General features: G+C 39.1%; 1 protein-coding gene across 2 annotated transcripts; it reads left to right on the top strand.

The window, feature by feature from the left end:
* The first annotated feature begins 3,435 nt into the window (after positions 1-3,435).
* Positions 3,436-16,682, top strand: rab5d.L (RAB5D, member RAS oncogene family L homeolog). Of its 2 annotated transcripts, none has more exon segments than NM_001368049.1 (6): positions 3,436-3,459; positions 6,364-6,614; positions 7,176-7,327; positions 10,593-10,715; positions 12,509-12,602; positions 15,741-16,682. In NM_001368049.1, coding segments are annotated over 5 exon segments (642 nt in total). In that variant the 5' UTR covers positions 3,436-3,459; positions 6,364-6,454; the 3' UTR covers positions 15,854-16,682.
* The last annotated feature ends 64 nt before the right edge of the window (positions 16,683-16,746 follow it).

Genomic DNA, 16,746 nt, shown 5'->3' with positions numbered 1-16,746 from the left:
CGAATTTGTAATAAATAAGTCATTCAAGTTTTTTTAAAATGTGAGTTTTATTTAAGTAGAAAAAAACTCTAAAATTAAAAAAATTCAGATTCTTCTAAGTGTCCACATTGTAGGCGAGTTTTACTAAATAAATGTCTAAATTAAATGTCTGTTGCATTTGGCTCTTTCTATATAAAATTTCTAACAGTACTTTTATTATAAATATTATAAATAAAAAGTATTTCACTTCCCTTATTTCTACTCTGTGCATAGCCCTTAGTACTCCCTAGATGGAGGCACTGTTAAATCCCAGCTTTATCGGTGTCTCCCACCAAAACAGGAGACAGTTCCCAAGTATGCCTATTCACCATCAGGTAGTATTGTGCACCCATGGGTGTCCACAGAAAATTTTCCAGGGGAAGGACAAAATCATCAATCTAAAGCAGCCTGTTTTTCTAGACTACGCCTGTATGCAGGTGCTAAGATAAAGGCAGGTTTGTAGAAAATTAGTTTAGTGGCAAAGCTTTGAAAGTCATTCATGAGATGAACTGCATATTATTTGTATTTACATACTATGCTTTGTTGTAAATTGTACCCATAAAGAAACTGAAACAGTTTAAGCAAATGATTTGTATAAATGTGCTTAAACTTTTTCATATGAATACAACTGCACTTTATTATTTTTAGTGATCAGCTTACAAAATTGGCTGTCAAATAAAGGCCGGAAGAACAGCAATGTTGGATCCAATTAGAGCCAGCAATTTATGAGGGTGATGTAGGTGGAGACTGAGGGTGGCAAAATTGCATCAGCAAGATTGGCTTCCATGTCTGCCAACCCATCTAGCCCTTGTATTCACATTAAAAACTGGGGCCTATTGATCCCACCATGAATAAAATATCCTAGAAGTCAAGATTATTTTGCTCAATTTTGGCTATCTTCTCTAAAATTAGCATTTTTGTATCTGTTATTTAGGGTAAGGGCACACCTGGCAATTCGGGAAGATTTAGTTGCCTATGGCATGGCACACGCGGCACTTCGCTTTACGAAGTCGCTTGAGGTTGCCTCATGAGGAAACTTCGGACGACTTAGGAAGCACTGCATGTGCCATGCGGCAGGTGATTTTTCATGAGAGACGGCGGAAGACAGGGTGATTAAATCTCCCCGAATCACCAGGGTGTGCCCTTACCCTTACACAAAAACACTGATATCTTCCAATGCCAAAGTAAAAAAAAAAGCCTAAACAAAAAAAAAAAGTCCAAAAAAGTCAACCATATTTGTCCTGAAGAATATGGCCATTGTTTGCACAAAAACACAAAAAAGCCTAATAATTCAAAATTAGTTTTGGTCAATTTCAACCATTGTCATCTTTTAAACTAGTCCTTGTTTTGTCCCTAAATAGACCTAAATAGTGAAAAATCTGGCCCCCCATTTGCACAAAAAACACTGATACCCTCTGATACCACCGTACAAAAAAAGAGTCTAAATGCTGAACAGAAGCAAGGGAACCTCCACAAGAGGTAAGAGGATGTGCCGTTCTCCCAGACTGCCTTACAATTACTTTTGTTCAACTTCACTTAAAACATAAAAGAACGTCTGTGAAACAGAGAAAAACCCCTGCCAGGACCAGTTATCCCCAACACCCATTTGGGGCTCAGGAGCTTTCTACTGTGGAATGACAGGGAACCATGCAGACTTTGGAGATAGGACCTCAAAAATTATGGCCAGTTTCAACTAGCCTTAAAGGGATCCTGTCATCGGAAAACATGTCACATGACTTGGGGCAGCTGCGAAATTGACAATATGTCTAGCCCCATGTCAGATTTCAAAATTGAATATAAAAAAACCTGTTTGCTCTTTTGAGAAACGGATTTCAGTGCAGAATTCTGCTGGAGCAGCACTATTAACTGATTCATTTTGAGAGAAAAAAAATCCCATAACAGTATCCCTTTAACCTAAATAAGCCATTGTTTTGTTCCTAAATTGAAAGAAAATCTAGCACTTTTGTTTACAAAAAAACCACCAAGAACCTTTGAAGCTAGTGTAAAGGAGGCAGGGGCTGCAAGGTAAGTAGGCAAAGTTGGTGGATATTTGGTAAATAGGCAGGGTTACAGAGTGGGACCTGGGATGGATCGGACTTGGGATGGATCAGACTTGGGATGGATTGACTAGGTATTACAAATTTACCAGCAAGGTCACTGCTAATAAACTGGAAACAGAGAAAACAATGGACTGTTTAGTTGTGGCTGAGGCTCTGTGTCAGTTAGGGTTGTCATCTGGCTAGTATTTTACAGGCCTGGCTGGCAAGTAAAAATGATGCTTGATGCCAATGTTATTAATAGGAAAAAACTGCAAGAATATAGGAAGGCCGGTATTTTTTTCCAGACAAGGTGGCAATCCTACTGGTATAACTAGCAACCAACACACACAAAAAAAGTATCTCAACAGAGAAAAATAATTGTAAGCAGATGCCCCTGGCCTGTCATGCTCCACACAGACTACCTGATGATACTACTAGCATTCATACTACTATATCATGATACTACTAGCATTAATACTACTATATCATGATACTACTAGCATTCATACTACTATATCATGATACTACTAGCATTAATACTACTATATCATGATACTACTAGCATTAATACTACTATATCATGATACTACTAGCATTAATACTACTATATCATGATACTACTAGCATTAATACTACTATATCATGATACTACTAGCATTAATACTACTACATCATGATACTACTAGCATTAATACTACTATATCATGATACTACTAGCATTAATACTACTATATCATGATACTACTAGCATTAATACTACTATATCATGATACTACTAGCATTAATACTACTATGATACTACTAGCATTCATACTACTATATCATGATACTACTAGCATTAATACTACTATATCATGATACTACTAGCATTAATACTACTACATCATGATACTACTAGCATTAATACTACTATGATACTACTAGCATTAATACTACTATGATACTACTAGCATTAATACTACTATATCATGATACTACTAGCAGGATATCTCTGGTCACTTGTCAATACCTCCCAACATTTGAGAAATCCTAGAGAACTGACAACCGATCCTGCCATTTGCCTCTTTGTGTATGTGCTGCATCGCCCTGCTCTTCTATCCAACCCCAGAGGATCATGCCATGACCCAGCAATAGTGCTTACACAGTCCACTGTAAATAACCCGTAAGATCTAGCAGAGCTGCGCTTCTGAAGAACTACAATTCCATTCATCCACCGAAAAGGAAGAGGCCCCTAGCTGCACAACCCTGGGAAACAATCAGGCTTTACTATTGGCTGCGCTGCTTCTCTGTGCCTCACCCAGGGTTATTTCTGTTTGTCCCACAGCCCCTTCAAGCCCCGCCCCCTCCGGTGTTCACAGAGGAAGGAAAACGAGAGGAAGGAAAACGAGATCAGGAGACTCAGGTAGTGTATATGGGGAGCTTGGACTGGGGATACGAAACAGCAGCTTGCCTACTAACCTTAGTGCCACACGCTCTCATGGTATCTAGTATGTTATTATATCGAATCCTGTAGCTTGCTTGCACTCATTATTAGCCACACTGACATAAACTGGATTATAATCACACACTACAGTGCCAGGCTGCCTCCTAATACACTGAGACAGTAGCAGTGCCAATCTGACCCTAATACACTACAGCACAGACAGTAGCAGTACCAGGCTGCTAAAGAAAATAAAAATTCTAAGCAACTATGCAATATACATTCATTACATTTTGTTTATATAGTTTTAAGTTATTTGTATATGTATTGCTACTGAAAGGAGTGTTTGTCCCTTTCTATTCGTTGCCCTGGTGGTTAAGGCTATTGATGTAAGACAAGCCAGCTGATTAACAGAGCTGTAACAACCAAGAATTAGGCAACTGCTTTCAATAGCGATTGTTTTTACAAATAACTTTAAAAGCACTGACACATTTTACTAACCATATATTGAAAGCTTGCTTAGAATTAGGCTTTCTTTTATAAGGCACATTTTTTTTTATTTGGGGGTTAACTTGCCCTTTACGTAGTGTGTTATTCTGGCAGTTTGTTCCTTTACGTATTGCAGCAACAGGGGCCAATGAGGCAACTTACAATGTGACCTAGAACAAGAAGTCACATTTGAGTACTCAGAAGTAATCTAGTTCTGTGTTTACTTTGCTACTGCAAAGTAATAGGAGAGGGTTTCAAGTGTATGAAATCTGAATGTTATCTCTGCTAGGCATAAACCATCCTCTTACATTCACTTAATAGACTTGATAAAACAAAGAGTGAGGCTTCAACACATCCGTGTGTCAGGAGTTCCCTTTGTCGGGCAGACAGTTGCAGTGGCAGATGTTAACCCTTGTAATCTGTTGTTTTTAGAAAATCAGCTCTGTCTGGGCAAAAAGATGAAATTCTGAGTGATTGCGCTATGTCAAAAAAAGATATATGCTATTCCAAGTAGCTAACTGAAATATTTTTCTCATGTGCCCCCTGTTGTTTACTGTTATAATTGATTGTTTTCATTGTACTTATTTTGTTATCTGCTGGTTTGCTTTGATACATGTGAAATCCTCTTATTACTGTACACCAGGCAGGAAGCTTAATATATTTCCTGCTTTCAGCCCAATAGTGAGGGTATTTAAATCTATTAGTTGTTTAATGGATGCCAACCAGGATATTCTCATAATTCTACGGCCATAGTGGGCTGATTCCTGTCCTGCAGATAAATACAGGCTGAGAATCAAGCCCCTACACAAGCCCCTACACTTGATTCGGAGCTCTTCTGTGTCTGCATCCCAAGCCGCTGAGTTGGCCCAGCTGCAGGCACATGGAGCTAATTTCTGCTCCGAAACACATGAGAATGCATTTTGACACCAAAATCCACTCCATTTTCCTGCACGCAGGCCGACACAGTAGATCTCTATTTTGCTTAGGTTGATCCCCTTTAATACAAAAAATTCTTCCTACTGAACCATTGCTCTACTCTGGGGCAATAATCATCTCCCCCACTTTCACGGGCTTCCAGATATAGCCAGATGGGCACAGCTGGGTATCAAACCCTTAAGGGTGTGACTGGTGGTGAATGTAAAACGTATGATTTATTGTGGCAAGTGGTGAACCCCCTCCCATACCTGCTTTTTAGGTTCCTGCAGCGGTGTCATGCTTTCAAAATACAATTCCCTACTAGGCCCATTAGCTTAGCCAAAACTACCCTTGAGACCTAGCTCCACAGACAACATATATTGTCGTCCTTAGGTCTCTCCCCTTTTGGAAAAAAACTAAGGTTAAATGGCCTGGGTTGGGTTGGATGTGATGCTCTCAAAATGGTTCCAGAGACATTCATCTCCATGAGACATACAGTAGATACATACAGATAACATTCTTAAACAGAGCATACTTGACCCCTTACCGTTTGGCGAAAATCTACGACAATGTGCCCGACCTATGTCCCAAGTTCAGGGATGAGATAGGCAGAGATTCTGGGGCGCCGTGTTATGGTTTCTTAAAGTTAACAATGTCCTTCCAAGCCAGAAACTAACCTACATAGCCAGTAGCTGCCCAGAGAAATTCAATGCTACATGGGGTACTTGGTTGGACTTACATTTGTAATCTCTGCCTTAGCTTAACTGCTCTCCTTTTCCTTTCTTTTCTGTTCATTTCTCTATTTGTTGGAAAAATATATATATATATATATAAAAAAAGAATCATTGTCTAGTAAATAAATATGAAGGATTATTACTTAAAAGACATGAATGTATACATGATCTGCAGGTTGTGTAGCCGTTACTCTGCTTCCAACCACAGCATGATAGTCTGCAATTATGTATGTGCCTAGTAAGAAACCCCATTGATTTAAAGTGGACCAAGCTGTCAGGGACTGCTTCAAGTCCAAAGGTACAATTGACCCTTTTGTGTTGCCATTTAGGGTGATAATTGGATATCCTTTTTATAGGGATCTATATATGCAATTTGAGTATGCAAAATAAACACAGATGTGTTCAAATGTTCAACCCCCAAACCAAGCCTCTACTTTTTTGGTGAGTAACAAATTCTACGCTGAAATGCTTTGTGATATCTTAAATTTCAAGCACTGATATTGAAAAGAGTGCTAGGTTGTATGAATGCTTTATGAGCAATTGCAGTCTGATCTAAGCAGCATAGCTAATATGCAATTTAGATTGAAGCTAAAACAGAACTTTTTGGGGAAGGTAGAGTATAACGTACCTTCAACAGGAATGATGGAACAATATTTTTAAAATCCAGGGAGGAAATACTACTATGTATGTGTTTGGTATAGCAAAGCAATATTAAAACTAAAGGGTGTTGTTTGTTTTTATATTGTAGCATACACAAATTGGGACTGGAGTGGCTTTCCATCAAATCTCCTCACATCAGCCAGGGAGAAGAAGACAACAAGGGGTGAACACAGGACACCATGGCCAACAGGGGAAGCACAAGGGCTAATGGAGTGGGACAGACTAAAATCTGCCAGTTCAAGCTGGTGCTTCTTGGAGATATGGCAGTTGGAAAGTCCAGTCTAGTACTGCGGTTCGTCAAAGGCCAGTTTGATGAGTATCAGGAGACCACCATAGGCGGTAATAAAACTGAACGGATTTTTGGTTTGGAACTCTTGTATTTTTTGGTATAGCAGAAAAACAGAATGTAATCCAACCTGCTGCTAGGTGTGATAAGGCTTGCATGTAAAGTCACTTTCCCTTACTGAGCCCCTGCTTGTTTGTTCTCCTGACACTTAATTCACCTTGTCACCAGCAAGGAACTTTGGGAATGCCTAGACCACATCTCATGCCAGTTACAAAACATCACATGATTACAGATAAAAATAAGCTTGGCAGCTTTCCTAGTTAAATGAATAGGCTGTATTCACTGTACAGTGCAAAAGCACCCAAAAGCTACTCTCCTTATCAGCACTAACTGTATAGTACCTGCCTGTATTATGAACCTTTTACAGCAGTGTATTGTAAGAAAATGTACATGATTTTATGAATTCTATGTCAGTGTTTAATTCCGCTGTCCATGCAATATTCAATTCACATTTTTTGCCAAGCTTCTTCTATTGGTATCAAAAGGAAAATAATTTTGTGATCAAAGGAATAAAATGAGGGTTATTTCCTCAAACTGTTTCTGTTTTTTTTCAGCTGCTTTCTTGGCACAGTCTGTATGTCTAGATGATACAACGGTGAAGTTTGAGATCTGGGACACAGCGGGACAAGAGCGCTACCACAGCCTTGCGCCTATGTACTACAGAGGAGCGCAGGCGGCCATTGTGGTGTTCGATATCACAAAACCGGTGAGATCATTAATCTCGTAATGCTTTCATATCTTCCTGCAGTAATACTGCAGCTACAGGTCAGAAAACACTGATTATAATTTTTATATTGAGGTATCTTCATATGAATCAAGCTAGCTTGCCAGCCTCTGGGAATGATGCAATCACCTTTATTTGCACTGCAGGTTAAGGGCCCCAAAGCAGTCAGATGAGTGTTTAGCTTATTGCAAATAGCATCATGAGAACATTAGCCAAGGATATATTGTAGAAACTCCTCTACTTTATTATATTTAGTTAATATTTTAAGTGTAAAGTAGCAAACAACTACTGCAGGAATGATAAAAAACATAATTGTAAAGGTTAATGCATAGTTACATGTTAGTCCACAAACGCTAAAGCATAGAAACAAAGAAAATAGTACAGGTATGGAATCCGTTGTCTGGAAACCCATTATCCAGAAAGCTCCAAATTATGAAAAGGCCATCTCCCATAGACTCCATTTTATCCAAACAATACACATTTTTGAAAATGATTTCCTTTTTCTCTGTGATAATAAAACAGTCCCTTGTATTTGATCCAAACTAATATATAATTAATCCTTATTGGAATCAAAACCAGCCTATTGGATTTATTTAATATTTACATGATTTTCTAGTAGACTTAAGCTATGAAGATTCAAATTATGGAAATATCCATTATCCGGAAAGCCCCAAGTCCAGAAGATTCTGGATAACCGTTCACATACCTGTAATTGTGGTATGTGCCGTTTAGACACTATAGTAAGTCAGTATTAGATGAGCTACAGATGAAATTTTGATCATTTTTTTTCTCTGAACAACCTGTAGTGATTATGGACAAAGCATTAATTATTTAGGCCTCGGGCTTGTCTAGATTCTGCTTTACAGTTATACGCCTGTGATATGAAAGGCTATTTTTAGCCATATGGGATGGTGAAATAACAGATCTGCTCACACTGTCTAAATAGAAGTAATAGGGAAGTGCAGTCCCTTTCACTTTAGTATCTGAATATGTCTCAACACCAGTAGAGAGACATCAACAAATAGGCTGATCAAAGGGATCACAGGACATGTATAAAGTGTCAAGTGTTGTGCCCGTTTATGCATTGATGATTGGGATCATTGGGAAGTAAATCTGAAATCTTACAAACTGCCTTACAATTTCTTTCATCTATGGACACAGTTAGACTTTGTCAGAAGGTGTTGCTTGTCGAAGGGACAGAGTATCTCAGCAGTTATGCTTCTTTGATGTTAGTAGTGATATCCTAAACTCAACTGCATTAAGTTGCTGGAAAAGCAATTAAAGGAACAGTAACACCAAAAAATTAAAGTGTTATAAAGAAATGACAATATAATGTAATTTTACCCTTCACTGGTAAAACTGGTCTGTTTGCTTCACAAATACAACTATAGTTTATATAAACAAGCTGTTGTACAGCATGGGGGCAGCCATTCAAGCACAGGATACGCAGTAAATAACAGATACGTTATTGTATACTACCGAGTTTATCTGTTATCTCCAGGATATCCTGTGCCTTTTCTCCTTTTTCAGCTTTGAATGGCTGTCCCCATGGCTACACAGCAGCATGTTTATATAAACTATAATAATGTTTCTGAAGAAAACACACCAGTTGTACCAGTGCAGCGCAAGAGTACATTACATATTCATTACTTAAAAACACTGGCAATGACTGTTGGTGAGAGAATTCAGTTGTTCACCTGTAGGTGTTTTTGCCTAAATTCCTATAGAAGCACAATTTGGACAAATGACTCGTTTCATTATCAATGTTAAACACAGGTTAACTCAGAAAGAACCACTCTCCAGCATTATTACTGTATTCAGCGTCGGACTGGCCCACCGGGATACCAGGAAAACTCCCGGTGGGCCCAGGTGTCAGTGGGCCCTCTTGCTTCTAACCATTTGGCCTATTTTATGGATATTCCCTATTTCTTTATGGGGGAAACATGCTTAATAATTGAAGAATATAGTAAGTACATATAAAAGACTAGGAGAATAAAGAGGTTGAGTGAGGAGAGGAGGAATAATAGTTTGGAAGGTGGGTCCGTACGATATTTGGTGCGTGTATGGTGGAAAAAGAGCCTACTAATATCGGCAGAAGACTTGGATATCAGTCGGCTTGTCGATCGGGCTTGACGGAAAATTTTGATTGAGTGCCTTTGAAAGCACCCAAACATCGGCCATTGTTAGTGGTGAATCGTCAGATACAGGTAGAATTCTATTGTTTCTAACTGTATATCTGACGATTCTGCTCTACACGTGTGTGTTGAAACGAATGATCTTTCTTGGAATTGTTCCGTCTATGGCCACCTTTAAGATCAGATATTACTGAGGGTGTGATGGGTAGCATCCCCAGTCACCCAAGTTTAGCAAAAGGACCTGTATTCATTTGGTACTTAATATGTTAATTATAGGTGCCACACGACAAAGTTCTTTATAAGCAGCTGTAGCTGATCTCTGACCTAGATTTGTTTTTCTTTGCTTTGTGCAGTCCTGCATCCATCAAGCCAGTTCTCAGTAATTCCTGTGAGCTTATTACAGGCTATTTTAGAAACACAGTAAATGAATAGGTAGACTACACAGTCTGGTTGCTGTTTCAGTACAGCATTATAGGCAGCAAGAAAGTTATTTTCCTTACTGTGCTGCTCTGTGATGCAGTCCCCTTTACATGAATTGCTTAATAATAATAGTCACCCTAAGAAATAATTCTAAATTCAATTTTATTGTCAAGCAAAATAAACTATACATACACCAATTACACTATATAAATTGTTTGTTGCATTATTTTGGAATCTACAGAGTATACGAGCAGGAGACATTTTGAGTTAGCTGTTATCGCAGCAAGCTTTGTATCATCCCAAAATGTATGTCCAGAAAGGTGGACTTGATGCACAGGCCCATACACAGGCTATACTGCATAGACTGTGAGTAGAGAAGGGGCACGTGAAGACTGGTTGGTGTAGAAGTGAAAGTGGTTGCTGTGCCTCAGTATAAAGGCAGGATTTTTTTTTTAAATTAGTTATAAGAGGTATGGATGTTTTTATAAAAAAAAAATTGAAGCTTTGTTTTGAGTGACAGGTTCCCTATAACCTCCTCTCTGCTATATAGCAACAATGAGTTGATATTCTAACACCTCATAGTTTTACTCTCCCTTAACAATAAAAAGGCTTGCTGTTAATGGTTGTCTTGCTTATGTGGTGTAAACATCAACTCGCATTACTGAACCATAATACATTTTTAACCCCTACAGGAGACATTTGACAGGGCAAAGGCTTGGGTGAAGGAGTTACAGAGACAGGCTAGCCCCAATATCGTTATCGCTTTGGCTGGAAATAAATCGGATTTGGCAGAAAAACGGATGGTGGAGTATGAGGTAAGAATCCAAAATGTAAAGTTAGGAAGCGACACTTCTGTGATGCTGCCTGTGATCTTGTTTTAGACAATGTCCTGACTTTTGAATATGAACTCACAATTGATTTCTAGTTAACTTTAACAAGCCCAGTTCCCCATTCTGTTTAAAAATAGAACTAATGTAGTTAAAACCTGTTTTTATATATTGGCAACACTAACTTTTGGGGAATAGATGTTCTAACCAGTGTTTCAGTTTTTTTTTTTTTTATTTCTGTATGGTTTTGACTTATCCTACCCATTTTCCTCTTTCTGGCTTACAACAGCAAATGCTGTCTGGTTGATGGAACAGACTCTGGCAACTAAAAAACAGAAGTACTTTTTGAGGCTTTGGTTTTTCCTTATTATTTTTCTTTTTTTATTCAGGCCTCAATTATTTATCTTCCATCCTAGCTTCCTAATTACCTACCTCCTGGTTGCTAGGACAGTTAAGCTTGATTATTGTACAACAACAAATGTAAATAATTCACAAAGGACAAAAATATAAAAAATGAAAACTAGTTGCACACTGTCTTATAATGTCACATGCTTTACCATGCTGAAAGTTAATTTTAAGGTGAACTACCCATAACCTTATGGCAACACTTTTATGGTGTTTGCCCTTTTGCAGGGAAATATAGGCTGCTTTGGTGGAAGCTACTGACTATTTTAGTGTTTGCATGTTTCCACCTGGTTGGACCTTCCTTCTGATGACATACCTTGCCCCATGACACATCTCGTGCAAGGCTTTTCTAAAAGTGTCACAGCACAATAGGAGGACAATTGGAAGTGATTTGGAAGACCCATTTGAAGAATGGCAGTTTAGAAAGTTTAATATTGCCCATTCTTTGGCCAACATTTCTGTTTTATTGGTTCTCCACTGACTATACAGCAATAATCCAAGGTCTTGTGCTGAAATTGGTGCAATGCCTGCCCTTTCAGGTCCTTGTATGCCAGTTTAAAGCTACAAGGTGAGCCATTTTTTTCTTTTAAACTACCATCAATAAACCGATTGAAATAATTATATATACTATAGTTTTTATATTTCATAAATACAGAGGGAAATTAAAGGTATTCTGTCACAGGAAAACATTTTCTCAAAATGCATCAATAGTGCTGCTGCAGCAGACTTCTGCACTGACCGATTTTTTTATATTTAATTTTGAAATCTGACATGGGGCTAGACATGTTGTTAGTTTCGCAGGTGCCCTCAGTCATGCGACTTGTGCTCTGATAAACTGCAGTCACTCTTTACTGCTGTACTGCAAATTTGAGTGATATCACCCCCTCCCTTTCCCCCCAGCAGCCTAACAACAGAACAATGGGAAGGTAATCAGATAACAGCTCCCTACCACAAGATAACAGCTGCCTGGTAGATCTAAGAACAGCATTACAACACCTTTGGTTACATTGAGTAGAAGAAAAAATAGCAGTTCGATAATGCAGCACTGGTCCTTTCTAAAAGAACATGACCAGACAAAATGGCCTGAGATGGCTGCCTACACACCAATATTACAACTAAAAAAAGATACACTTGTTGGTTCAGGAATTACATTTTATATGGTAGATTATATTATTTGCAGTGTAAACAGTGTAATTTAGAAATACACCATAACCTTTAACACTGATGGTTAAGAAAAAAGGAAGGCAGTATTTTCTAAGGTATAACTGAACGCTATAGAATTACAAAATATATGTTATACATACTGGCTTTTTTCTATTTTTCAGACATGGATACACTGCAGTAACATTGTATGATTTTTTTTTTTCCTCCCACAGGAAGCTCAAACTTATGCAGAAGACACTGGACTCTTATTCATGGAAACGTCTGCCAAAACTGCCATGAATGTAAATGAGTTGTTTCTAGCAATAGGTATGTATAGTATTGACAATGCTGATATGGAATGGCTGATTTTCATTGATTCTACTGATCAGTCCATTGTTAAGCTGTCAAATGACTTTATAGAGGAGCTATTTGTATATGGTCCAACAGATAATTATGAAGTTGGTGAAATATCGTGTTGGATGAATAACCAGACTTTATCTGGTATTTGTTTTATCTGTGAGCAGAAATAAATATACACGCACTCCTGCAGCCGTGACAAGTTGAGGTAAAAATTGTAGCTTTATTCCATCATGTTTAACGCTGCTTTTAAACATGATGGAATAAAGCTACAATTTTTACCTTAACTTGTCACGGCTGCAGGAGTGCGTGTATATTTATTTCTGAAGATTGGTTTCGCCTAAGCTACGGGTTCGGGGCACGGCACCCGGGCCATTTGACAAACGTGGTGAGTGACAAGCAACGCTGAATTTACCTTATTTGCAATAGAACGATTTCTTTCAAGTGAAGGGCTTGGGGTTTGGACACCCAGGCCATCCTGTTCCACTCGGTGAGAATTACCTAGTGGTCGCTAGCTGGTTTTGGTTGATGTTTTTGTTTATGAGCGTTATGCTCGATTTATTTGAAGTATTTAAACATTCAACAATCTAATTAGCAAAATAACAGATTATAGATAATTTGGTCCAATCAGAGATTGGAGCCAGCGATCCGTTTTTGTGCATGTATTTATCTGTGAGCATCCTGAGACTCCAGTGAGTTATTTGTCAGCTTAAAGTGGTTGTTCACATTTGTGTTAACTTTTAGTATGATGTAGAGAGTGATATTCTGAGATAATTTGCAATTAGTTTTCATTTTTTATTAATTGTGGTTTTCGAGTTATTCAGCAGCTCTCCAGTTTGGGATTTCAGCAATTTGTTTGCTAGGGTCCAAGTGACCCTAGCAACCAAGCATTGATTTGATTAAACAGCTGGAATATGAATAGTGGAGGGTCTGAATAAAAGTAGCAAAAACATTTGAAGGCTTACAGAGCATTTGTTTTTTAGATGGGGGCAGTGACCCCCTTTTAAAAGGCAAGTAATTAAAACATTATAGAAAAAAAAAATAATGAAGACCAGTTGAAAAGTTGCTTAGAATTGGCCATTCTATAACATACTAAAAGTGTAACTTAAAGGAAAGCCTATTTCACTGTATGATTGTATAATGTTAGGCACCCATCCAGTGAATGTTTTTTTCCCTGGGCTGGTGCTCCTTTCTAGAGCTGCACCAGCCTTTGGAAAAGTGCTGTAAAGGCACTTCCTTCCTTGCAGTTATTCGGGATTGGGAATTCTTTCATGGCCAGTACATTAAAAGTAAAATTTCCGTAACATCTAAACTTTATGTTGTGTAGCTGTGATTTCCAGCAGAATTACTACTTAGTTATACCAGTGACCAAAAATCACCTGTGCGTTTATTCACCTCTTTTGCTGGTGCCATCCTGAAAATGCAGCATCAGTTATATGTGCAGGCTACGTATGTGACATCTCTTAGGGCAGGGGCACACAGGCAGATTCGGGGAGATTTAGTCGCCTGGCGACTAATCGCCTCTTCTTCAGGGTGACAATCTACCCGAACTGGCTTCTCCCTGCTAAAATGAAAAATCGCCTGCGGCAATGCACTCGCGGTGCTTCGATTTCCGAAGTTGCCTCGCGAGGAAACTTCGGGCGACTTCGGAAATTGAAGCACCGCGAGTGCATTGGCGCAGGTGATTTTTCATTTTAGCAGATGGAAGGCAGTTCGGGGATATTGTTGTTTCGAAGAAGAGACGATTAGTCGCCAGGCGACTAAATCTCCCCAAATCTGCCCATGTGCCCCTGCCCTTAGGAGAGAGGACACCTAAAGCTGGCCATAGACGCAAAGATTCGATCATTTGAATCCTCAAACAATCGGACTTCCCCATCTCCCGACCTGCCACTAACCTTCAGTTTAAATAAAGTAGTAAAAGAACAGATCAGCCTATGTTCTGCCTCTAACAGCAATCGTACAAAAGTTTATGTCCGACAAAGCTGTCTCCACTGAAAATCATACAATCGGCAATACATGCAGAGAAATTATCGGCAGCCGACAGAAATCTTTTAACCTGTCCGATCGACTGAATGACCGATCTCCATGGGAAGAAAAATGTTGGGATTCTCCACACACGGTCCGAAGATCGCACGAATCGAGGATTCGTTGGATCGGATCTTTGCGTCTATGGCCAGCTTAAAGGGATACTGTCATGGGAAAAAAAAAAATTTTCAAAATGAATCAGTTAATAGTGCTGGTCCAGCAGAATTCTGCACTGAAATCCATTTCTCAAAAGAGCAAACAGATTTTTTTATATTCAATTTTGAAATCTGACATGGGGCTAGACATTTTGTCAATTTCCCAGGTGCCCCAAGTCATGTGACTTGTGCTCTGATAAACTTCAATCACTCTTTACTGCTGTACTGCAAGTTGGAGTGATATCATCCCCTCCCTTTTGCCCGCAGCAGCCAAACAAAAGAACAATGGGAAGGTAACCAGATAACAGCCCCCTAACACAAGATAACAGCTGCCTGGTAGATCTAAGAACAACACTCAATAGTAAAAACCCATGTCCCACTGAGACACATTCAGTTACATTGAGAAGGAAAAACAGCAGCCTGCCAGAAAGCATTTCTCTCCTGAAGTGCAGCCACAAGTCACATGACATGGGGCAGCTGGGTAATTGACAAAATGTCTAGCCCCATGTCAGATTTCAAAATTGAATATAAAAAAATCGGTTTGCTCTTTTGAGAAATGGATTTCAGTGCAGAATTCTGCTGGAGCAGCACTATTAACTGATTCATTTTGAAAAATTTTTTTTTCCCATGACAGTATCCCTTTAAGTTCTCCTTCAGCATGAAGCACTGCACATGCTCTATTCTGAGGGCAGTGGGACTCATGTAAGCCCCTCCCCTCTTGCACAGAAAATGTAGACATAGTCAGAAGCTTACTGACCGTAGCAGTGTATGTAGGATCTTTCAGCCCAGCACCAGGGGAGCTGCCCCAGGCCACTGGCATAGAGGAGGATCAAATGCTCTTTTAATCAACTGGCTTCTAATGCATTGACATACTTTCAATGGCAATTAATGGACGTTAGACTTTATATTTAACTCTCATCCCATTCAGCAAAGAAAATGCCGAAATCTGATGCCCAAAACCCCACGCACGGGGCCCACAACCGAGGTGTAAATGTCCAGGGTTCAGAGCAGCAGCCAAGAAGTGGGTGTTGTGGGAACTGATCCCATTCAGTGCAAGACCCTTCAATATGCATCTTTTACACAAACAGTTGTGAACACTGGTCTGCCTGCTGCCTCCTGGTTTTCCACAGCAGGTGAAATTTGTCTTTATATTTTTTTCCAGGTTTTGTTCCTTTTTATATCGTACAGTATTAAGATGAGTAAAGCAGAGAAAAAAACCTAAACCCACTCAGTCTGCAAGCTCCAGAACTAACTTAGAGAATGGGCAGAATAACTGCGCTGCAGTTGAGACAACATGTAATATGCACTTATCCAAGCATGTCCAGTTGGCTGCTAATAACCCCCACAGCTAAATCTAATGTAATCTCTATGCTGCACATGTCCAAATGATCTTTCTGTTATGAGAACACAACTCTGGATTCCCACACAAAACAGCAGGTCCAAGTACAGCTGAATGGTACAGATGAGAATTCAGCAGCTCATCTGGTTTAATCTGGCACAAGTGGAGTGGTGCTTGTGTGGCATATTTGCATATTAAACCTCTACAACTACTGTCCAGTTGACCTTCAAGGATCAGACAGGAAGATGATAGTCCTCTCCAGCCTTAGTAAGGCCACATGCATCTCCCTTAACAAAGAACAAAGCCCTGTGAAATGATGGCACTTTACTTACCCTTTAATACATTTCTGTTTAACTGAAAACCCTGATGATCTAGTCACCTGCGTGTAAATTACCCCACTCACGTTGTAAATCTCAAAAAATAGAACATCTGAACATGACTTTTGTATTTGCACCTTCGGATAATGTTTTACTTGAAATGACTCCTAAATATTGATTTTTAATGTAAGATTAAAGCAAAGTGATGAACAAATCCATCTGGTACAGGCTATTTCTTTCTGATATCTGATAGTAATTTTCAGTGTATAATAGAACCC

The sequence above is a fragment of the Xenopus laevis genome, chromosome 9_10L, assembly GCF_017654675.1.
Source record: "Xenopus laevis strain J_2021 chromosome 9_10L, Xenopus_laevis_v10.1, whole genome shotgun sequence".
NCBI classification, from domain to species: Eukaryota; Metazoa; Chordata; class Amphibia; order Anura; family Pipidae; genus Xenopus; species Xenopus laevis.
Note: the sequence above shows the minus strand (reverse complement) of the source record. Positions and strands in the feature narration are given on the sequence as shown.

Coding starts and splice junctions, on each gene's coding strand:
- rab5d.L (XM_041575525.1), top strand. CDS start 6,455: ATGGCCAACAGGGGAAGCACAAGGGCTAATGGAGTGGGACAGACTAAA. Junction 10,716..12,508: donor AACGGATGGTGGAGTATGAG/GTAAGAATCCAA, acceptor TTCCTCCCACAG/GAAGCTCAAACTTATGCAGA. Junction 12,603..15,740: donor TGAGTTGTTTCTAGCAATAG/GTATGTATAGTA, acceptor CATCCCATTCAG/CAAAGAAAATGCCGAAATCT.